Source organism: Phaenicophaeus curvirostris, chromosome 10, assembly GCF_032191515.1.
Source record: "Phaenicophaeus curvirostris isolate KB17595 chromosome 10, BPBGC_Pcur_1.0, whole genome shotgun sequence".
Classification (NCBI taxonomy): domain Eukaryota; kingdom Metazoa; phylum Chordata; class Aves; order Cuculiformes; family Cuculidae; genus Phaenicophaeus; species Phaenicophaeus curvirostris.
This window is the reverse complement of record NC_091401.1, coordinates 21,277,974-21,302,563: the sequence shown is the minus strand read 5'-3', so window position 1 is coordinate 21,302,563 and position 24,590 is coordinate 21,277,974. Positions and strand designations below refer to the sequence as shown.

The 24,590-nt window shown below is 38.5% G+C and overlaps 1 protein-coding gene across 1 annotated transcript in view; it reads left to right on the top strand.

Annotated features, from left to right (window-relative positions):
* Positions 1–24,590, top strand: part of LOC138724959 (neuroserpin) — a 49,010-nt gene that overhangs the window by 8,701 nt on the left and 15,719 nt on the right. The window contains exons 2-5 of the mRNA XM_069865400.1: positions 17,273–17,540; positions 19,278–19,508; positions 22,502–22,696; positions 23,536–23,740. Coding sequence (XP_069721501.1) covers positions 17,291–17,540; positions 19,278–19,508; positions 22,502–22,696; positions 23,536–23,740 — 881 coding nt within the window. The 5' untranslated portion in view covers positions 17,273–17,290. The remainder of the gene's footprint in view (positions 1–17,272; positions 17,541–19,277; positions 19,509–22,501; positions 22,697–23,535; positions 23,741–24,590) is intronic.

The following is a 24,590-nucleotide window of genomic DNA, read 5'->3' as shown; positions in this document are numbered from 1 at the left end:
TGGATAAAGAAATATTTTTTTTCTGACTGTATTCTGGCTTATATGAAATATAGTTAATTAAGACATGCTATACTTTCTCCCCAGAGTCAATGTATAATGTTCAGCTGGCCAACTTGCATGAATAATCCATCACTGTGAATCATTAATTTAGAAGACAAGCTATGGTAATTGATGTCTTTATGTAAGCTATGGAAATGCTTAGGGAAATAACTTATTTTTCTTGTTGGTACATTTTTTAATTTGTTTTAGAATATGGGCCTGAGTGGTGTTGGGTTGTGGCCTCTGCAATAGATTCACCTGAGATTAACTGTTTCTATGGGAATGTCATTATCATGTTTTTGAGTAAAAATTAGAATATTTTTTTTCTAAAAAACCTATTAAAATCATAAGACTTAACCCTCAACTAATCTTTTGTGCATATACTGGATGAACCACTGTTTAAGTTGTGGAATTCTGTAGTAAAGAGTCCTGGCACAGTGTTACAGCATCATCGGATGTCCTGAGTTAAAAGGGACCCACAAGGGTCAAGTTCAGGTCTTATCCCTGTATAGGACAGTCCCAGCCTTTACACCATGTGTCCAAAGGCATTGTCAAAATTCTTCTTAATATTGTCAGGCTTGGCGCCATGACTACTTCCCTGGGGAACCTGTTTCAGTGTTCTACCACCCTCTGAGTGAAAAACCTTTCCTAAATCCAACCTAAAACTCCCCTGACTTGTCTTCCTGCCATTTTCTTGTGTCCTATCTTTGCTCACCAGAGAGAAGAGATCAGCGCTTGCTCTTCTTTCTCCACTTGTGAGGAAGCAGTGAAGTGCGATGAGGTATCCACTAAGTCTCCTCTTTTCCAGGCTGCACAGACCAAGTGACCTCAGCCACTCCTCATATGGCTTCCTCTCTAAACCCTTCACCAACTTTGTGACCCTCTTCTGGACAATCTCTGGTAGCTTGATATCTCTTTTTATGCTGTGGTGCCCCAAACTGCGTGCAGTGCTCGAGGTGGAGCCACACCTGTGTGGAGGGTAGAGCAGGACAATTGCCTCCCTTGGTTGGCTAGTAATGGAGTGCTTGATGCACCCCAGGATATGGTTGGCCCTCTTGGCTGCCTGGGCACCCTGTTGGCTCAATATCAACAGTAGCCTTTATGTGGTAAAAATGCTTCTCAAAAATCATGGCACTATTCTATGTGGTAATGCAAACAGGGATTGCAAGCACTAATACACACTGTATAAGTTGGTATTTAGACCCTACTATGTCCTGATATGTTGGAAGTGATTACTTGATGAGTTAATAGCATGTTTCTGAAAAACCTAAGCATATCAAAGGCTGATGATATGTATATTTTTTTGAAGATTTACACTTAAAGATAATGTAGCACACAATTCATAAAGTTCATTTATATGTTAAATTATGCTGTAACCATCATGTCTGTATGGTAAGAGAAGTTACTATTTTTCTTTCTTTTGTAGGAATCTACTTTTGCTCATAACTGAAATTTTAGGGGTTGCTAGTCTACAGCAATACATAGCAATTTACAATTATTTTGTGTGTCTTCAAAATGAGAAAGATGCAGCTAGGTCAGTATCTAACTGGGAGCTGACAGCTCAGTTGTGTTTTAGTAGCAGCTTAGGTGTGGAATATCAATAACCTGTAATGGCAGTGTCAGGTTACTGAGGTAAAAAAACCAAGTGGCAACAGTTTTTGTATTATTACAGATCAAGGTAGTTTCAGCATTTTTTTTCCTCTCTTTTGTTGGTCTCATCTTTGAAAACAAAATGTCTCTTCTATCTCTATGTCCTGTGTCAGCAACCAAAGGTGTTTGTCTTCAGTTTGAGACTTTTAAACTTTGTACATTGTATTGCAGTTACAAAGGCTATGTAGTCCTCCTCAAATAGGCATTGTTTTTCATTACAAAAAAGGAATTTTACAGGCTTATGAAAGGTTTTTAATGCATGTACACACAGATTTCACATATGCAAAACGCAATAGAATTGAAGTCTTACAATTGACTTTAGTGGGTCTTGGATTGGAAGTACGTAGTACTGGAGTGTCTTCTGTTCCATAGAGTGCACTTCTTAAATACTTATTGTGTGTTAGGCAACTGAAATGCAAAGTGGACCTTTTCTACATATAGTCTTTAAGATGTGAGGATTCTGAAAACAACAAGGTATGCTTTTGTGTATTCTTGCTTTATTTATGCTGGAATATTTATCTCCTATTTAGGCATCAACATAGAGGCCTGTTGTCTCATGTGCATGACTGCTCCGGGTTGTTGGCAGCTGAGCCCTGGTGTGCTGCACTCTCAGAAATCCAGCCTTGAATTTTGACTTTATATATAGGAACAAAAAGAGAACATGTTTACAATAAACAGCCTTTGAGTTAAATTCAAATAGGCTTTGCCATTTTGGTTCCATTTCTTAAGGTATGAGAATCATCATTTTGCTGATAGCTTCAGTTTGTCAAAATGGTAATTGCTGCTTTTATAGAGTGAGGTAAACCATGTTCATTAATAATTCCTGTGGATGTGTAGTGACCTGGCCCTGGGACATGATGCATGATTTGGTTGTGTAGTTAAAAGTTTTTGCTCCTATGGATTGAGTTGCTAAGTACACAATATTTTCTTGAGTCACAGTCAACAGTCTCTTGACTCCTAACATGCTTGTCCAGCCTTCTTAAAAGGGATTTAGTGGATATGGGTAGATCTAAAGACCTCCCCAGGCAACCTATTCCTGAGCTTCATTATCTTTGCCAGCAAAGTGATATTATTTACGTCTAGCCTGACATTTTGGTACTACAATTTGAGACTTTTCTTGTCCATTCGACCAGGTGCGCAGAATCAGGGTGGAGTAATATTTTCACTTTTATTTTTTCTTATCCCTCCAGGATTGATATTGAAGATAGAGATTGGAATAAAACATCCTCAAAGTGGTGAAATTTGAGCTTTTAAATCCACATTATTTTCATACTTGGCTACATCAGCTGACAACATTGTTAGTCCAATTGAAAAATAAGCCCCTGCCTAAAGAATCATAGCTGGACTGGTGTCACAGTCAAGCTCAGGAGAAAATTACTTAGCTATAGAAAATACTTCTGATTTTTGAAAGGCAATACTTTTATTTCACAGTTACTGGCTTAATCTCCTTGACAATTGATTAGCGATGTCATAAACCAAGTACATGATCTGAGACACCCACAATTTCATGGTGACATTACAGGGAAAAATTTTTAGTATGCATTCCTGGATAATATAATCTCAGCAACTGTTAGAGGGAGCAGTGAGTTACTGATGTCAAATAGCAGGCAAGTATGATTGTAGTTCCCTTCCTGAAAGAGTGTAGCAAAAAGACAGTGGTGAGACCTATGAAAATCTGAACAACCTGAGGACTTTGGAGGTAGTTACTGCTGTAATTTTGTAAAGTCATGGTCTGACTGTTTCTGTATAAACAGGTTAAACTAGTAGAACCTTTAAAACAGGTACAAGGAAATGTTTGTTTAATAAGGGCACAGTAAAGATTTTTTTTCCTAATGCAGGCTCACTGACTGGGAGTGTAGGCAATGTTTGAGGTTAGGGATCAGCTGTGGCCATTCAGGCTTGTAATTACAGTGGTGATAAGTATGTTTTAAAGTCTTGCAGTACTGAGAGGTTTTTTTAATCCATTATTTTACTAGGCCTCTCGTTGCCCCTCCTAGCACATCATAGCAATTCCTGAAAACCCCATGAATCATGGGAAAGCAAATGTTAGGCTATTAATTTCTGGCTATATAGAGACATAAATTTAAGTCACACTGAGGCAAGTGTGTGGTAATGTCTGACATCATTAATATTGTATTTAGCAGCCTACAGTAAGCATACAAATATTACAACTCTGTGCAGTGAAGACCAAATTGTTTAAAGTCTAACTTTATAATTTAGCATTGGGGAAAAGTGTGATGAACTTTTAGTCCATTGTTAATAGGCTCAGTTAGTGTGGACTTCGGGAGCTAGAAAAGACATGTCCCTTGATTAAGACTTGATGTTTGCTGCAATTGGCTTGCCTGTATTTTATAAAAACAAGCATGAAGCCAATGTTTCAGCTGATTCCTGTTTGCTTTTTAAGCCATGCAGAAATCTGTGCCATTGAATATCAAACAGGATTGGACATGATACAGTTGAGCTGCTTCCACCTGTACATAGGCACTGTACTATGTAAAACAACAAATCTTTGAGCATTATCTTCTACTTTGGATGACTTTGAACAAGGAAGAAATAAGCTGAAAAAAAGCTTTAGATGGATAGTTTCATGCTGCAAGTAATGTTTCCTTTTAAATTCTACCACAGTGCCTGGTTTGTTTTTTTTCCCCTCTTGTTGTAGTCATGATTTTAAACAGTATGTCATGTATCACAGAGATAAACTTTATCTAATGATGTGACAGGTGGTTGAGGTATAGATTCTAGTTTCCACAAGGTTTACAGTTCATCTCTGTCTGCTTCTTCAAGGATTAACGGATTCTTTGTGCTTTTGCCCATTTGCACACTGGGGTGTATTTGGATTCAATAGAATAACTGTTCTGTGGTGTATAACTAAAATGTGTGTGCTTTGAGCAGCACTTCTCATAGAGCTGCACCAGCTCCAGGAGGTCTGTATAGGGCAACACATCCCTGTTGATTGTTTGCTTGTGAGTTTGATTCTGAGATATTAGTTGAAAATTAAAATATCTTTTCTGCTGTGGCTGTGTTAATGGAACTGATTGGTATAAACTGGGCCTAAATTCCTTGCTTTGTGGTATAGCTGTCCACCTTGCCTGCTTAACAACTTAATTTAGACATAATGAGGAGAACTTGTGGAAAGCTTGAAAATTGTGATCTTGTATACAAGCAGCCCAAGTATTCAGGTTAGCCTACTTAGTTTTCAAAGCCACGCTAATTAAAAAGATTAACCTAATTTTTAATAAGAAAGTGTGTATTACCCACCAATATAAAATATTAGACGCGCATGAATCATATATATAATTCAAAAAAATGGGAGTAGTATTACAATTCCTCTAACAAAAGGCATATTAACTTGCCATAGGGACTAATAGAGGAAAAACTGAAGACTTTCTGGAAAACAGGGAGTCTGTTTTGGGGAGGAGGAGGCAATGATACTTTAACTGTTGCTTTTCATTCTGTGTGTGGGAAATGACTTGATTAATTTCTATGAGGTATTGGAGATTTTTAATTATAAAAACTGTTTAAAAATCTCAACCCCAAATCCAAACCCACAAAAAACCAGAACCAACTAACCAAAAAAAACCCACAAACACCCTCTGTAAAACACTCCATGAATGTGTTTATAGCAACTGGGAGATTGTCTAGATGCAAGCCAGTGAACAACAGAAGTGGGCTGTATCTGCAGTGCTTCATAATTGCTCTTGTTCATATGAATTCCTTTAGCATTTAGAATCAGTTATCACATGATACAAACTTCTCTGTGTGGGAGAGTAAGCAAGATTAAGACAAATTCAGCTCCCTGCATGTGGTGTTTAAATGGCTCATCATCAAGAGGATACTTGGAACAGCACCGGTTCTCATAAACACAAACCAATGAGGCCTGAACAATGATCCACAGAAGGGCGCTTCAAGGCTTGATTCCACCTTCCAGGCACAGCGTGAATCCTGGGCACTCAACTGAGCTGTTTTGTCCGTGGTGAGCCAGAAGAGATCTATCAACGGGTATAGGTCTACAAGGCCAGGGTAAACAAAACTATTAGAACAAAAATATGAATATTTTCTTCTCCCCTCCCCCCAAAAGCATGATAAGCCTTCGTTTTTACCTCTAACTGAAGAAGCTGTATTTCTTTGGCTCTTCTGTATGGTCTCTTGTGGATGAAATACCTGCACAGCAGGGATTTTTTTTTTTATCTCGCTTTCTTTCCATTTCCAACTTTCCCATTTATCCCTTGAAACTGCTGCTGTTCCAAATATTCTCTCTGAACAATTTCAGCAACACATGCAGGGCGCTCAGTTTGCTTCTTGTCTTTGTACCCTGCCAACTCATCCAGCTTGAACAGTATGAGGCTACTACTCCTTCCTTTTTTTTTTTTTGTTCCCCTTAAGCTGGTGCATTCCTGGATGTTTATGGAGAAGCAAGAGGGAGGAAAGCTTTGAATAATGGTGTGGGGAAAAAAAGTGAGGATGTTAATGATGTTTCTTCCCACGACCACACACTAGCTGGTTCTTCCTCCTGTCCAGATTGTGTGATCAGTTGCCTATGTTGGTGTTGTAATCGTGTTTGTAATCTGGCAGATGCCCTGGTTGCTTTTCCTCTTTTTAAGATGTTTGCAGAGCTGCTCTCAAGTGGAAGCAATATAAAATTGAAGAATTCATGGAGATAAGAGAGACAAATGAAAATATTTGAAAATACATGAAAGCTACTAGCAGAGCAGATAGGAATGATGCTGAAGCCTGAGAGGCAAGAATTTGAATTGGCCTTAGGGCAGAAGGCAGAAGTTTAATTTTCTTCTCCACGTGGTCTTTCCATGCTTCTTACTCCTTTGGGAAGATGAGTGATCAAAAAAGAAATTCTTATCATATGCTTTATTTGGAGTTTTCCACTGTGTGAAATAGAGTGAAAAATCCTGCTACTAGCTGAATTTTGCATCCAGATTGTTCTGTAGTTTTTAAGGGGGAAAAGTCTTTATTTTGTATCAGGTGTTAGGTTGTTATCTTAGAAATATTTTGAAGTGGTAAAGCTTACATAGTAGTACTAAATTTTTATCTTGGTTATTGATTTTGTTGAAACTTACTTGTCCATGGATTCCATTTTGCTGGCTCAGAACTCAACACCCTTTGAGTGAGTCTTGCTTATTATACTTTTCTCTCAGATGTTTTTGTGCAAGACCAGCTTTACAGGCTGTTTTCATTTTGATTTTTCTATCAACTGTGGCTCTGTTGGTCAGGCTCAGTACCTTGCCAAAATAGCTCATTCAGCTGGTTTTAAATACCGTCTGTCATGGGTCCTGTCCAGCTTCAGCTGCTGTGCCAGGACAGCTCCGTGAACTGGGGGTGATGACTGGCTGGCTGGCCCTGGAGCAGCTGCCAGGGCTGCTGGGGCCACTTCACTGGCAAGCTCCGCTGTGCTGGCAAGTCGGTGTGGGCCGGCGTGTGGTGCCGCTCTGTTGCCAGGACTGCGGCTGTCGTGACACTCTGATGTATGCACTTGCTCCTGAGGGGAATTGTAGCTGCTGGAAGCTCACCAACAGCTATGGCCATCTTGCTTCTTCTGTATAGAAGCAGAGTGTGAAGCCAAGAAGCATTAGAGAAACAATGTTTGTGGACTATAAGTAACAGTCCTTGTAATGATGAATCGCTGTGTGTAATTGATCGGGGTATAGCGTCTACTTTTAATGCTAGGGTTAATTGTTATTTTTCTTTTCTAAAGCAATCTGTATATCTTATTACTGTACTGTAAGAGACTAATTTTGATCCAAGTAGTGTTAACAGCAGTGAATGTTATCTTTTGGCTGTGGTACCGTTACTTAAATGTAAATGGAGCCCAATGTTGATTGCAAGTCTGAAGCTGATATTGTTTTGTAGGAAGGCAAGCTGTTTTCTATGTCACACTTGCATTCGGTTTATGAAGTGATAGACTTCTTTTCTGAAATCCTGATATATTTTAATTAACTTTCCTTATCTCCTTGACGTAGCTATATCCACTGCCTGATCTGTTTTCTTCTGAAGCCCTTGTGAAGGAAAGTGAATGTTGTTTTGAAGGTTTAAAATCAGCTGTTGAAGCTTGTGTAATGCCAGGCAAAGTATATAGTTTAATGTAACCTATCTCAAGTGACTATGCATAAATATGAAGTTGCAAGGACAAGTACATGGCACTTGCAGTGAATGAGTTTGGAATACACTTTAAATGCTTTCACAAAATATATTATTAATATTTCTTGGTTCTGCTGGAGCTGAAATATCATAATGCATTACAGCAATGTCTGTGACATAAGTGACAGCTTTCATCACTTATAAAACTACACTCCGGTACATGCAGTAACATCGCCTTTAGACTTAAACTGCAATGATTGCATCTGGCAGTTGCATATGGTGAAACTTAGCTACTGCCCTTTTAATTAAATTATAGTCGGAGGCTTGCTTCTGGGAGCTTGATGATCAACTGAATTTCACAGTAAAATAACAGAAATGTGACTTATTGTAAGTAAGGGAATTTGCAGTACATACAAGAGCAAGCAAGAAGCTGTTCTTGTGTATAAAATAATGGATTGCATTGTGCCATCTCGGCTGCTTCTGGTAGAAAATGACCACTACAGAATCGGATCATACCCTTCCTCCCCCTTCCTTTCCCAGACTACCCAAAGAGGGTCTAAGGCAGAAAAAATAATGCTATGGTCTTGTTCTGGGGTCTTCCCTAAATGGTTGCACTGCAAGGGGAGTAGTACGTTGGTCTGTTCATTCAAATCAAAACAAAAAAAAAATTGCCAAAAGTAGAAGCTGCCAAATTGGTTCTAGAGAGCCTCTAAGCCCCTACTTCAGCTCCTGTGTCTAGGCATTGTCCTTCCTTCCTTAGTAAAATCAAGCCAACATCTTTACCACAAGACCAAGATGCATGAAAGTGACCTCATTCAGAGTGCTGTACAGGACTGACAACCCACCCTGAAACATAAATACATGTAAAAAAAAAAATCTGTGCCTGATTAAGCTACTTCTGTGGAACTTGACAGGTAGACTCTTGGCTTTTGATCTGTTGAAAGCAGATCCTGTATGGTGTTTGTTTCTAGTCTTGAAGCTCACCCCAGTCAGGCTTTGACTTTCTCAGAAGGGCCATGTCTGCACCCCCAGTTCTGGGCCTGTAGAATTCCCAAATTCTCTAATACTTCAATTTTTCTCCTTCACAGAGCTTGTTCATTTTGTATTTTCTTATTTGTAGCTCTTAGTTTGTGGGGCACGTTGTAGCTGTCACAAATAAAAGCAATCTGCTGAAGAATTTCTAAAAGATCTTTTTTCTAGACAGAGGAAACAAATGGAGAAATTGTACATGGGTCCTTGCAACTGTAAGCCTTGTAGTAGTAGTTCTTTAAACAAGACCACCTTTTCTTAATTGTCTAGACATGGATTTAGATGTTTGCTTTAGGCTATTCTAATTTAAGTATTTTGGACATGGTTTCTCAGCATCCCTTTTTATTTTTTAATTGGAGCAGAGGGATTATACTTGAGGAAGCTCAATTAAGACAACTTTGGCTTGTCTAATTGCCTCAGCAGGTTTGTGACTCAGTGCCAAGCTCCATGAAATTTTAAAAACATTTGGGATTTAATGGTAGGAATTGTCAATATGGAATTGTACCGTTTTCCTTCCTTTCAGGTTTTCTAGAAGCTGCTGGTATTATGGGGTCATTTAAAAAATGAAAATAAATAATCCTGAGGAGCATGCTTTGATGTGTGTTGGAGATCAAGGTTTTAGTATGGTGCACACTGAATGACTCTTCGTCTTAGTCACTATGTAGCAGAGGTTTAAATACCCCAGTATTTGTTATATTATTATTGTGCTGCTTTCTAATGAAATTAACCTCAAGGTTTCCTGCTCCAGAGGGCAGTGACTCTATACTTTATAGATGGTGATAAAATCCCATAACTTTGTTACTAATGTTTATGCAGATAGAAATATGGATGTTGTTGCATGTCTCTGAAACAAACAGATTCAGACAAGCTTAATGATTCTAGATGTGTCTATAGAATCTCTATTTGACAAGGTCTTATGCTCACATTAGCTAAGGATAAACTTTTTTTGCAATACGGAAAATGTAAATACATACCCTAATATGAAGGAATTGACTTGCTGGCTAGAAGTGATGCATACTATAGCTAGCTAGCATTTATGTGCCTGCCTGGTATCAAATAACATGTATGATTTCTTATTGTTGTCACTACTTCCACCAACCAAACTACTTCAAAGTACTTTGGTTATTAGGAGATACCTTCATGTACTGCTTGTATTGTCTGTGATATCTGCAAGTTAAAACATTTTATGAACGTGTAGTTATTCTCCCATTTCTTTGGGTATATTCTTCTGGCTATAAGCAATAATGTGTCATAAAATGTGTCACTGTTGGTCTGAGAATTGTTATTGCTGTTTACCTCCTGTCACCTTCAGGGAGGTGCTTCTGTATCTCAGCTCCACATGTGAACATGCCCTAGTGGACTGTGGAAGGAGACCCTTGTAGTACTTGATGGGATGTAGGTTTTTTCGTTTAGATGCCTGATTACAGCAGTTAGATTTTGCACTACTGTTCCGTGTACATCTGCCTGGTTTTACGTGTTATGTAAAAGAAATTATTTTTCACGTTAAGTCAACTCAGGTTATAGCTTTGCTTCACAGTACACTCCATCTTTCCCTGTGCTGGAGGGAGAGAGCAGCTGAATGATTGGGAGGAAGAGGATGAGGAACTGCTACTTTACTTTTGTAAAACCATAATGTTCCAGGTGTTGGGGACACCTTTTGCTCCAGTAATACTAGCTGGAGATGCAGTTTTTGCCCAGTCTTTAAATAAAAATCTGAAAGGTTGGATTCCTGGACAAAGCAGGAAGAACTATTCCTGTATTGATTGTTCTGCAGTACAAACTTAGCAACTGGATTTGTAAAAACCTTGAGATTTGTGGTGGCAGCCACATCACCCTTGTATTGCAGGGCAACATGCCCAATGCAAGCTTAAACAGTCCTGGAGCATTTCCTTGTGTTCCTCCTTCGGGTAGCCATGACAACCACTACCTTGTCCTGGTGAAGAGCTAATGATCTTGTTAACTGCTCAGTGTGTCTCCTCTGCTCAACTGGTGGTCACAGGGGTTATTTTGGGGGGAGAGTTGTGTTGATTTTCAAAGTTATTATTATTAGATAGTCCCACTCTCGTTGTTATTGTGTTGTTTGAAGATTGCCAGGAAGAGATCATCTAGAGTGAAGGTGCCTGTAGCAATTGTGTCTTTACAAACTGGCAAAGCAAGAAGGGCTGAAGTTCACCAAACTTATCTACCCTTTCAAAATTTGTCTGTCACACACACAATCTGGTTGTTGTTAGGTTTAAGGGGAAGGAAGATGCATCCAGCTCTTATGCAGTTGGACAGACAGTGATGTTTTCCTTCTGACCAACAGGGCTTGATTCCTAGGTAATTTAATCTTGCTTTATGAAATGCCAGACTTCTGTCTGTTCCTGCAGATGCCCTTATTTATGGGAGGGAATGTTATGAATCCTGCAACAGCACTTGCTTTTCTCTCCAAGCTTTTTTTTATACACTGGAGTCATCAGTCTTTCTAGTTGTGCTTTCCACACCTTTGGTGTTTGTGTATAGCCAAGAGTTATCTTTATGGCAACTAATCCTAGCTTAGGCTCTGTGTGCTGATGAGCTAATGCAATATCTCACAGTTTATTTTGTAGTTTTTCAAAGCCATAAATTAGTTTCTTTATAAAACCCACAGCTTGCAAAGTTGTGAAAGACAAGGAAATTATAAACCCTTTTTGCAACCTGTCTGGCATGCACAGGGTACAAGAATTCAACCCTTAATTGAATTTTTGGCACCTTCCTACACTGAGTCCAACTTGTACTGTTTCAGAATTTATGGTGCTTCTTGTCTGTAAACTCAGTTTGAATTTGTCGTGATGATACCTCTCAAAATATCTTGGTTTACAGAGGATACTTGCCCCTTCTGCATTTTTCTGAAAAGCATATGTAATGAGCTGAATAGTTCAGAGTTTGTGGGTGTGAGGAGGCGATGTTGTTCCACTTCCTCTTAGTCATTCCAGCCTTATGCTTGGGGAAAGGCAAGAGCTATGGTTAATCAGCCCTGTATGCTAGCCTAGGAATCTTTTTCTTCAAACATTATTAAAATTGGTGTTCCTTCAGCTCCTGCACAGATTGTCTGTGCTGGCCACAGGGCAAACAAACAGGAGTGCTACCTTTACACAGAGCTGGTTATGACCTTTTGGGAAAATGTGGCAGGCTGAATATTGGAACTGATGAAATCTTTACAAAAGGCGTCTGAAATTTTGAATGGACAAGTTTCCCAGGGTTTCAACTAGGCGTGACCTCAATGCAAGTAACTACTGAAGGGCATAGCATGCAGGTTGAGGGAGGTTCACTTCCCCCTCTACTCTGCTCTAACGAGGCCACATTTAGAATACTGTTCTGATCAAGAAAGATAAGAAACTACTGGAGAGAGTGCACGGAGGCCATGAAGATAATCAAGGGACTGGAGCATCTCTCTTATGAAAAGAGGATGAGTGAACTCAGTCTGTTTAGCCTGGAACAGAGAAGACTGACAGGGGACCTTGTCCAATGCTTATAAATACCTTATCTAAGGGGTGGGTGTCAAGTGCGTGAGGCTAGAGTGTTCTTAATGGTGCCCAGTGACAGGGCAAGGGGAATGGGACACAGGAAGTTCCACTTGAACATGAAGAAAAGCTTCTTTACGATTAGGATGACAGAACACAAACAGGCTGGCCAGGGAGAAGGCATCTCCTTCTCTGGAGATATTCAAACCCCACCTGGACGTATTCCTGTGCAACCTGCTTGAGGTGTCCCTACTTTAGCAGAGACATATTCTCTCATAGTCTCATATTCTGTGACATATCAGGAATCTCTTTTTAAGTAATACGCGAGAGAAGTGAAAAAAAATAAGAAAAAACAGAAAGAGAGCATTTTCATTTGAAAGGTACTAAGAAACTGAAATCTGATACAGACCACTGTGCAAAAGAAGAAGCCCCTAGGCAAAACAGAGATATCCCTCTACTCAGAACAGAAGCCCCAAAAGAATCATGCAGGAATGTCAAGCTGAGCAGAGCTGATGTTCAGTTATAGGAATGCGTGTGTGTTAGAGGAGCCCATTTACACTGAAGTTGTGGTAAAAGTCACCAGATAACACCTGCACAGGTATAGCTGTGCAATAATCTCTCATCTATAGTTACAGATGTTTCTGATTTTTTTTTTAATAATACTGCATTGTTCTATTGCTGTTTTTTTCCCTGAGAATAGTTGCAAGCAAGAACAGAACTAATACTCTAACCACTGTAGCAAGTGGTGATTTGTGATACACAGTTATTCTTCAGGGGTAGGCTATTGTAAGGAGAGTGTTTGTTTGCACTGCTTCTTCGATCGCCTGATAGGAAAGAGTGGTGTTCATGTATCAGTTAAGATTAAATAAAACAAAACTTAGATTCTCTCTGAGACTGGCCCTCAAACAAGAAATTCATTTCTTTGGTCTTATCCTCTGTATGATTGAAGAGTGAAGGTAGTTTTAACAGCTTTTTTCATTTATATAGGTAGCCACTAAATGCAAAATGTACACAGTAACGTTTGAAACTGATGGTTCTTAATTTTATTTTTTTTAAACATTGTTCAATGTGGACTTTGACTTTTCAGCTGATGCTGTTATTTAACTAGATTTCGCTGGTGCAGAACAGCAATGACAGACTTCACTGCTGATGACTGAGGAAGACTCTAAAAGAACTGACTAAGAAGTCTGATGATACTTGTGGGAATTGTTTAACATCCTGGACATACATTACACAATGTTCAGCTTCATTTCTTTCACTTAAAGTATGTTTGTGAATAGCGTACAGTCAATTTTAAAAATAGTCTCTGTACGGCTGTGGAAACAAAACAGAATGCCCTCGACTCTTGCTGAAGAGATGCTGAGAACATGCTGCACCATAAGTGCTCAGCTGTTCATTGGATCAAGACCTGCTGCATGAAGAGGCATGAGGAAGCATAAAACCAAAAGTAATATAGCCTAAAGGAAGGCAGAATCAGAGAAGCAGTAACTGTTATGACTAGAATGATAATTAAGAGCTGGATTCCCAGTTGTCAGTACAACATTGTACGCTTATACCAGAAGTGCAGAAGAACTGAAGAGTTTACCCCAGAGGTCTCGGGTTAGGCGGATAAGATTAGACTGTTTTCTTGGCTGGTAAGGATTGATTGGATGGCTCTTCTGTTTTGCAGTCTGTTCCCCACAGCCCATCTCCCACAGATCTTCAGTGTGCTTTAAAATATCTTCCCGTACATTATACTCTTATTCGTACATTGTGAAAAAGTTTTATTTTTAAAATATCTTGAGAGCACTGCCAATAAAAGAGCTGCTTGCATCCTCTGTCAGTAACCTGTGTGCTCGCTTCTTCCTCCCTGCCTCCCTTCCGTTTCCCTGGATGTGTGTATGGGGAACTTCTAAGCTAAAAGTGAAGTGGAAGGGGAAGCAAGGGGAAATCTCAATTGTTTAACTTTAGTTCATTCCTCCTGGGGAATTTATTTCTTCACAGTTTAGCCTCTTCCGTTGCCATCAAGGGAATTCAAGCATTTATTTAAAAATAATTTTAATATTGGTACTTTGTCTTGTAAGAGCATTTCAGTATGAATCTTGTTTGTCCACCGTTATGCAATTTATTTTCTGTGCAATAAAATGATTAAAAATAATATAACTTCATTATTTCACATGAGGAGCTTTTCTGGTCAGGAAGAAATATTACTTTGATTTGTATATAATTTTGGATTTTTAGATTCAAATAATCTAACCTGTACATGTTAAGCACTTCATTAAGATGTATAAATTTTACCCCTCCTTCCCACCTGCAATTATTTAAGTCTGTCTGGCAGTAGCACATACGACAAAGATTGCTGTTGGAGTGCTGAATAGCTGCCTCTGCAACTATAAAAAGCTGGGGAAGTTTCCTTTTTTAAAATTGAAGATTATCTTATGGCTGTTGTAACCCTGTCAGGGTCTCTAAGTGAGCCTAAACAGTTCTTGATAACAAGGCAGGGGAAAGCTTAACTATCTGTATAATTGCATCTGTGGCAAGTACCGCAACTGGTTTGTGTAGATTAGGATGTGAGATTCCACAAATTCATGGGCCAGCGTAAGAGCCAGGATGATGCTTTGGTTCTGTCCTTAACAAAGGAGAGATGAACTTCTGTTACCTCTTCTTTTGAGTACTGTTTCTGACACTGCTACAGAGCTCCTGTGTGACCTAAGTTTATAAGTCTTTCTCACTTTACACAGCTTTTAGGATGAGACATCAATACCTGGGCTCAAGTGCTGAATGAAGCTTTACATTATGTAACATTAGGAGAGATGTGAGCTGGTCGTGTTTGTTTGTTTTTTTTTTTTTAAATAAAGGAATCTAGAATGCACAAATTCACAAAGAAAAAAGAAATCCAGTTATTTTGTATAACAAACCTTAGTATCATTAATAATTAATGGACAGACAAAAAAAACCTGACTGCTATTAAGAAAAGTAGTTATTGGGGAAGTTTGTAATATGTTGATAGTATTTTGGAAAATACAAAGATTGTCTCTGTCTTTAAATTGCGATGGTCATGGCTCAGACTGAGGTGTTTTCCACTGGGCAGCAGTGAAGTGCTGGCTAGTTTTAGAAGCGTGCTGAAATATGTAATCATCAAGTAAAACACGATATGAAGCTGATGTTTTAGGCTTATATGACTTATTCTGTGCAGTTCTTAAAAAATCTCCACTGAAGACTCTTTTTCTATTTGGTATTTTGCTAAGAATTGGAGGAATATTATTCTGGTGGTCCAGAGAGATCAAGTGATGCCAGCGTAGAGGAGGGTGTATTAGAAATTGAGAAAAGGGGCATACTTCGTACATATAGGGAAGCAGTCATCAGAAAGGTGTGGTGCAGAGGAGAAATAAGGCCATAGCTCCTGTGCCATACTAGAAGCCTGTCCTTTTTCCCTGAAACACACGTGACTGCTGCATTGGTTCATCTACTTAATTTTCTCAGTGAAAAAAACAAACAAAAGGCTGGTCTGGGGCTAGAGGACAGGAGGAATCTTAACTAGTGACTGCATCGGTTGCTGTCAAGGCATGTACGTGTACTCTGTTCCTTTTTCTATCTTCTCAGCTATAAAATATGAGAAATAATGCTTAAATTAAGTATCATTCAGCATTGTGTGAGTTAATTAGGTAACGCTACCTAGTCCTTTGAAGATTAAGTGCGTGATATCAATGTTGGATGATGCTTGCTAAGGGTCTCTGTGTCGGGTGTACAGAAACCTATGGCAACTGCAGGCACAGGAGAGCTGGGGAGCAGAAGGCAAAGGCACTTGGGCTGGTTGCATGCAAACTGGTTTCAGTTGAGCAACAGAATAACCCATTCACACTAATTTGTTCCATGCTGACAAGCCCTGCAGACTGGCGCAACAACATGCAAACGCTTCTGGACTAAATAGCTTAGTATTGTTCTCTCTTACCTACTGCTTCAGGAATCTTTGCTTTGTGTTAGAGGCACATTGTAAGGGGCAATTTTAGAAAAGGAGCTGAAATGTAAGCTCTGGCTTTGTGTCTCTAACCCAAGGCGCTTGGCAGCAGTGAGTCAGATGCCAAGCTAGCATGGTGTTTAAAGGAAAAAAAAAAACCAGAAGGATGGCAACGTAGATACAATGTCTAAGGAGCTGGAATTTTAATGTCAGTAGTTGTGTGATGAGCCAAACTGGGATGGAGAATGGATTAGTCAAAAGCACTAATGCTAACCCTGTTTTCTATTTAGTTTACTTTCTTGATTCTCCTTTTGGATCTCTCTCGCTAGAGCGTGCAATAACTTAATCCTCTAAAGGTCTCTGAGCAGGTATTGTCTCTTAGCTAGCATAACTACCTAACCTCTCACAATTATATACTAACAAAAGGAGTTTCATTTGGTATCTAAAGTATTTAAGAATTTTTGTCTGCTTGCCGTGTTGCCCAGCTACAAAACACATTAGGGTAAGTTTCCTTTGTGACAGGTGTCAGCAAACTCTCTTACGGTGCTTGAAATAGTTTTTACCAATTTGGGGCTTAAAGTGACTTAGATAAATAAATTGCATTTTACTGGAAAGTGAGATGAAAGAAACGTGGATTTATAGATCATCTTGGTGAAAAAATGCAGAGATAATTCAGATACTGTTTCCAGATCAGTGCTGCTTAACAATGACAACAGCAAAAGTAAAAAGTGAAATTAAGAAAGGTGTTGCTGTCTTAGTTGTCTTTTTGCTGTGGAAGCTGTGTTGTTAAATCTGTTGCTGAAGGATTTAGAAGCATAGTCACGTAATGAAGTAGGTTTGGGGCTTTTTTTAAATAGGTCATTGCTTCAGTTTGAACACATATATATTAATTTCTTCTCCAAATAACTGCATTGTGCATTGAACTCCATAACTAGGGTTTTTTTCCACACAGATTTAAGATTAAGATTCTACTGTTCTTTTTTTTCTCAAGTTAAATATTTTATTACTTAATCAAGGCTAACTTTTCTCAAAAATTTTCTTGCAGATCTTAAAATCTCAAGACATGTATTTCCTTGGACTGTTGTCTTTGCTTGTTTTGCAAAGCAATGCCTTCAAGACAAGTCTTCCTGATGAAACCATTGCTGAGCTTTCTGTGAATGTCTACAATCAGCTACGAGCTACAAGAGAAGATGAGAATATTCTTTTCTCTCCTCTGAGCATTATATTGGCTATGGGAATGGTAGAGCTTGGAGCTCATGGAACCACTTTGAAAGAAATCCGACATTCTTTAGGCTTTGACAGCTTAAACGCCGGTAAGGCCTTTTAGTCATGTTTTACAATGGGTCTTTTTGTCTTAAAGAAACAAATGCAATGCCTGAACAATGGTGGAAGTGGCCTGCTAATGTCCAATAGGCTTCTTGGCATCCTGTTTGGTGGACTGACCATGCTGAAGCATACTTCAATACGTTCTGCATGAGCTGAGAGATGCTAGTGGGCAACGCTGGCTTGTGCATCTCAATCCTAAACAGTTGTAGCTAACTGTTGATCTTGGTGTCCATCTGGAAAATAAACTTGCCTTTGCCGTTAAAGTTATAAGAAACGTTTCAGGAATATCCTTTTTAGGGATTATAGTAAAACCTGAGAAAGAAAGCAGTAGTTTTAGCAATAACTTTTAAGAAAGTATGAAAATCTTAGTAATTTAACTGGAAATGCCTCTTACATTGACACAATGTTTGATTCTTGTAGGTGGAACCTTTAGTTAGGCAGGTAGGTCCTTTACTCTCATTCTGTGTCGCTAATGTTCTGTCTGCATTGCATAATGTCAGTATATTAGCTAATTAAGGAAATAAAAGCATCATGGCAGTTTCAGCACAATATACCACATATTCCATCAACCTTTCTGGGAAATAGGAGAGAACAATGCTACCACACCATCTTGTTGGTAATACAGGATAAGCTCGGTCATGCATCTGGATGTAGTGCTGTGCTTGGGAGTGCAAGCGCAGTGTGAGTGCAAGCAACTGTAATATGACTGTAAACAGAGGACGTGAGTAACTGGCAAAAGATGACTTTGAAGAAGTGATTTCTATGAATTGTGATGTCGAAGTAATTGGTTTGAAACCTGAACGAAACTTCTTATTGGCTTAACATACTGGCCTTTGAGTCTTCTGTGTGAGGATCCTGGTGAGGAATTTCTGAATACAGAGTTTAAGCAGTGTTTGACAGTACCGCTGCACAGATGATCCCTTTCTGTGGAGACTGCAGCACATTTTTATTTCTGCTGCTTTATTCTAAAACATTGTTAAATTACCCCATAGCTATAATTGAAGTTATGCAGTTGATTTGAGCTGGGCCATACGCTGTTCTTGCATATAACTGATGTTCAGTGGAAGTAGTCCTGTGATTTCTGCTTAGAGTATATCATTGCATTCAATTTTGAAGTTGGTTTTTGTTGGTTTTTTTAATTAAAAATTTCAGCTTCACGTAGATAATGCAACAGTACAAGCTTCCTCTCTTAAAACAGACTACTGTAATCCTACCCAGGAATCCTACCTCATTACCCAAGCAAATGATTCTCTACTAACCCATGCGTAATCCTGGGAAATCCTAGAGCTGGGTATTTTTCGGCGAGAAGTCCACGAGGAAGTCCTTAGCTCTAAAACTTAAAGTTCATTTTTCCTTAAACAACTGGCTTTTAGGATGTGATGAAGTTTCTGTTAAGGATTCGTGATGGCAAAATGTAAAAGTATGACTTATAAGAATTTAATTACTCTTTGGGTGTTGAAAGGATTACCATTGCTAGCTGTGTGTGCGATGGGATTCAAGTTTTTCATTAATAATGCTAATTCTAGGTAATAGAAAAATAAGCTTTAAATAATATATTCTACTTTGTAGATTGTTCCTTCAGACCTGAAGACGCGAGTAGGTTTAGAAACAAGTTTATTAAAAAAAAGACTTTTTTTCCCTAAAAAGTTTTTGTGAATTTCCAGCAGAAAAAATATGGAATAACTTTCTTTTCTGAAACATTGAATCTGCTTTTGTTTCCTCAGGTGAAGAGTTTACCCTCTTGAAGGACTTTTCTGATATGGCAACTACTGAAGAAAGTCATTATGTTCTGAATATTGCAAACTCCCTCTATGTACAGAATGGATTTCATATCAGTGACAAATTTCTGCAGTTGGTGAAAAAATACTTTAAAGCTGAAGTTGAGAATGTAGACTTCAGCCAAAGTGCAGCTGTAGCTACCCACATCAATAAGTGGGTGGAGAATCATACAAATAGTAAGTCCATGTGATTCTTTTAAATACTTCCTTCAATAAGTGTTTGTGTTTCCGAAGTTAGATAGTGTTGTTGAATTATTGCATTGGCTTTTATCTGTTCCATTTGAGACTAAAGTACTTCCTCCCATAAAAAGAATTCTAGTGTCGGCACTTTGTGAAATTATATTTTTTTTTCTTGTGCAGGAATGATCTGTCTTAAGAAATATTAGTCATTGCTAATCATTAGTGATATCTACCTGAATACTGTTTCCCCTATCTTACGATCTTACAGTACCTGTAACACTTATTGAAGGAGAACATTTTAATGGTTTGCATTTTAATAGTACTTCAGTACTGATTTTTGGTATTGAATTACAAAAGAATAGATGAGTACTATTGCTAACTGCAGAACCATTGTCTACAAAAGGGGTTATTGGCACGTGCGTTGGATGTGTAGCAAGGCAGCTGTTGTACTCTGCTCCCAAGTAACAAGCCATAAGACTATAGGAAATGGCCTCAGGTTGCACCAGGGGAGATTTAGGCTGGATATTAGGAATATTACTTAACCAAAAGGGTTGCCAAGCACTGGAAGAGGCTGCCCAAGGAAGTGGTGAAATTGCCATCCCTGCAGGTATTTAAAAGACATGTAGATGTGGCACTTGGGGGCATGGTTTGGTAGTGGACTTTGCAGTGTTAGTTAAGGGTTGGATTCGATGACCTTAAAGGTTTTTTCCAACCTAAATGATTCTGTGATCACTAGTGCTTTGAGGAACTCATAGTTACATGGTACTGAGAAATAAAGTACTATGGAATACAAAAGATCATTTTGAATCACAAAATCAGGTCCTCAAATTTAATCATTTCCAATGTGGGAAAACAAGATGGCATGTTGAGAGAGTAGTTGATTTTAGGAAGACTGTCAACAGAGTTTCACAACAAAAATTTTCAGCGGGGGAATAAGCAAAAGATAACTGATATAAATATTCATATCCAGATCAGCGTGGCGTAGGGCTTGCTTTGCTTGGTGAATCCCAGAGATGTGATACTTCGTGAATACATGCAGATTCTCAAGGTGTGGGAGTGAAGTCAGTCCCCTGTTGTAGGGATTGGAGTATAATCTCATTCTTGTTCATCTGGCATTCTCTGGAGTTTGATATTTTAAGAGTACTTCAACAGGGATCTGGCTCTATCATCAGTTGTACCACTGAAAATTTGAAGGTATCAGAGTCCCCTATAAGGAATTAACACGTCACTATATTATCTTTTAAAAATCCATAATGCTTTATGGAAATGTATGCCACCATAGTGGAAGAACATCTCATATAATGCTTTTATTCTGTTTTGGAAATGATCTGGTTTTTCCAAGGGAAAATGGCAGCTATTATATTCATAATAAATTCTGCCCTTTATCTCAAGCTACAGAAATAGCGGGAGTATAAATGATGCAGCAGATTGCAGAATGTTTTCAGAGAAACATGGTGTCTGAATGAATGAGGAGTATAATTCTTTCTTTTAGAAAGAACAGCAAGTTTTCCTGATTGCCACCTGCCACGCATGCTGTCCAAGCTCATAACCATTGCCCCGGAAAGAACTATGCAGAGCTAACTAAGGCAGCTATGGGGCTCTCAGTGTTAGGTTGCAATAGTAACAGTCCCTCAGCCTGGTCTCTGACCGCTAGATCTTGTTCTCTTTTGTCTGCCAGCTCTGACGGAGGAGGCTCATTTTCTCATTAGGAAAGGGGAGCAAGATAGGCAGGTTTCCAATTCTGGCATGTTAAACATGATGGGAGGCTCAGACCAGAAAAATAACTGTCAAGGTTTCTCTGGTCAGAAAAATTCTTAATGTTACATTAGTGTATTAACAAGATGTGGCTGAAAAATATAAAGGAGCATGATGTATCAAATAGAAATGGGAAAACTGGAAGTGTATTCATTCTTAGTTGTTCCTTCTTTCTTTTCCAGCCACAGAGTGTGAGTATGGTATTGTGGGTCACCACTCATTTCCACGAAAGTTCTAGATAAAATGAAGTACAAACAGCAACTCGGAAGAAATATTTCCTTGCGATACATAAACATCACACCAGTTAGTTGGTGTGATATGCTCCAGAAAACAGAATTAATCTGTATTTTAAATCATGGATTAAGAAGCAATAATCAGACTGAGGAATGTGTTTATTCTAACACTTTGTCTTGCATTGTCAAATGAAAATAGAAATGAACAAGAACACTATCTGAAATAGGCTGTAATTCTTTAAGAATAATGACAAATCTGGTCAGTGCACCAAATGTAACAAACTCAAAATTATTTTGCTGAAAAGGAAGCCATTTGAGATGAGCTAAAGCAGGTAGCAGACTGTTTTCTGATGTAAATGATTTACTGAGGAGTGGGAGCAAAGCAGCTGCTATGCTCAGCTGATATACCTCCCATGAATAGAGCAGATGCTAGATAGCTTTTCTCTTTTGCTTTTCAAGAGCTAATGTCAGTGGAACAAATGCTGTGAATTTAGCGGGGGGGGGGGCGGGATATGATTAGTCCTTACTTAGAAATCAGTAGGACATGACTGAAATTGAATACTTCCTTCAGAACTGGCCCAGGTGAAGTTCCAGTGGGTTTACTTGCACACTTCAAATTAAACAGTCATTTAAGTGCTTCTTTGGATTGGAGCCAAAGCTTGTAGAAGCTCTAACCTTAAGATGATAGTGCTGAACTGTATTATAGCACCAGTGTAAATATTCCTTAGGTGACCCCATTTCCATTTGGTTTCATTATGGAGTGTATTTATGTAGTGATCTAGAAATAGTTGACTAACATATACTTGATCAAAGGGTTTGGACACCTACACTGTGATTTAGGTTTACAAAACACTGGCAGTTTAATTTGAGATTTAATGGAACATCTGAATTGGAAATTACATGTTAGCACAGCTTTTTATTTTCTTGCATTTTTCAAACTATCTTAAGTTTCGATTTAATGCTCAATTTGATGTGCAGACTGACAGTTGGTTTTCTTCTTAGATATGATCAAAGATTTTGTGTCTTCAAGCGATTTTGGTGCTCTAACTCATTTGGCGCTCATCAACGCAGTCTACTTTAAAGGAAATTGGAAATCACAGTTCAGACCTGAAAATACAAGAACTTTTTCTTTCACTAAAGATGATGAAAGTGAAGTGCAGATTCCAATGATGTACCAGCAGGGAGAGTTTTACTATGGTGAGTAGGCATTTTAGCTATTTAGCACTAGTCTTCCCATTGTGAGTTTGTTGCAGTAAGACTCATTTGTGGTGTTGTCTGTTCTTTCATCAATAATTTTAAATGTGATGTTTGTCCAGTAAAGGGACTCCAATTTTGATGTCTTTTCTTAATGTGTTTGTGTATTATAACTAGATAGCCACACTTACTTTTTTAGGTATGTGTTTGGTGCCATATGGTGGGTTTCAGAATGTTTATCCATTATATCTATTCTCTTTACAATTATTGAACTAGTGCTACTCCTCACTAAAATATTTTTCATGGTGTTGTGCTAAATATTATAATGAATGTTGTTTGCTCATTACTGTTGTAATATCCTTATAAAGGTAAAATAGGGGTTTTTTGAAGAACAGAGCTAATGATCATTGTTATCTTAAGTCTGAACTCCAAGTGGGTTCTATAGTGTCTAGCATTGGCAGTATTTCACTCAGTCTCATGATTGACAAATTACCTCTCCTGGAAAAAAAAAATCCTCTGCCCATTTCCATGAAAGTCTTGGCAGTCTTAACAACTTATGGACTCCTTCTGTCTAACCAGTGGAAGGTAGGTAGTAGGTTCAGATGTATGATTATCTACAAACTGTGTGATTATATAAGCTTATTTTTTTTAAGAAAGCAGGTATAAGCTTCAAATCCTATGATGAAGAAACTAATATAAATTTTATACAGAATCAAATAGAGGGTCGATTTTATTTCCAATATATAGTAAGTACTGTCTAGTACCAGCCTATTTTTCCCATATCTCCAGAAAAGAAAGAAAATAATTCTAAAAGCTTTTTTGTTGTTGTTTTTATTTTGTAGGAGAGTTCAGTGATGGCTCCAATGAAGCGGGTGGTATCTATCAAGTCCTGGAAATACCGTACAAGGGAGATGAGATTAGCATGATGATCGTTCTTTCCAGACAGGAAGTTCCACTGGTGACATTGGAACCACTGGTCAAAGCCTCATTGATTAATGAATGGGCTAATTCTGTAAAGAAGCAAAAGGTGGAAGTGTATTTACCAAGGTGAGAATGTGCTTCCATGTCAATAGAAGGGGAAAGACTGTATTCAAATTGATCAGACTAGCAGAGTAGGTAAAACTTGAACATCTTGATCAAGTCTGTGGTTGTGTAGCACCCAAGTGAAGGTTGCTTCGAGAAGAAGCCCTGGGGGGAGTGCAGGGCAGAATGATGGTTGTTTGAGCAACAGATGAGCACTGCATCTGCATCCCTTTCATACATAAATAGCAGAAAAGAGCATTCTGTCATCAGGAATATATCCACCCCGAATGATGTTCAGAGTATTGCAGAACTCATTATGGATAAGTTCTGTTTATATAGGAGAAACATTGCAAGTCTGAATTAACAAAAATTAAAAGTGTTTCATGTAAATCAGATTTCTGTGTTGCTAATTTTAAAAGTTCTAATGGTGTATGTCTGTGTAGATACAAATGGTTGAGTGTTGAGAAGAAATTCTGTTCAATTTGTCTTTTGTCTTTTTCCTTAGAGGAGCAATAGAATATCAAGGCATTAGTACCAGAAGGGATGAAACTTCTGTCAATTCATGTGTAGACATAAGTTGTGTGTGCTCAGTGGCATATTTGCCCACGTACACCATTTGGTCACCTTTTCTAGAATCCTGTTCATCTACGTTCAAATATTTTTCATACGTGTCCTGCACTTGACCTGGTAACAGACTTCTTTTACTACTGAAAGCCACTCATTACATATAGTTGGATCTTGATGTCCTTTGAGTGACTCATGATTTCATTGAAGTGCTTATATAAAAAAATGGCACCAGTTTGATGTGGATCAGTTCTCTTTATTCTTCTTTTGTGGCACTATGCAGCAGGTACATGGCAGCAGAAAAAATAAA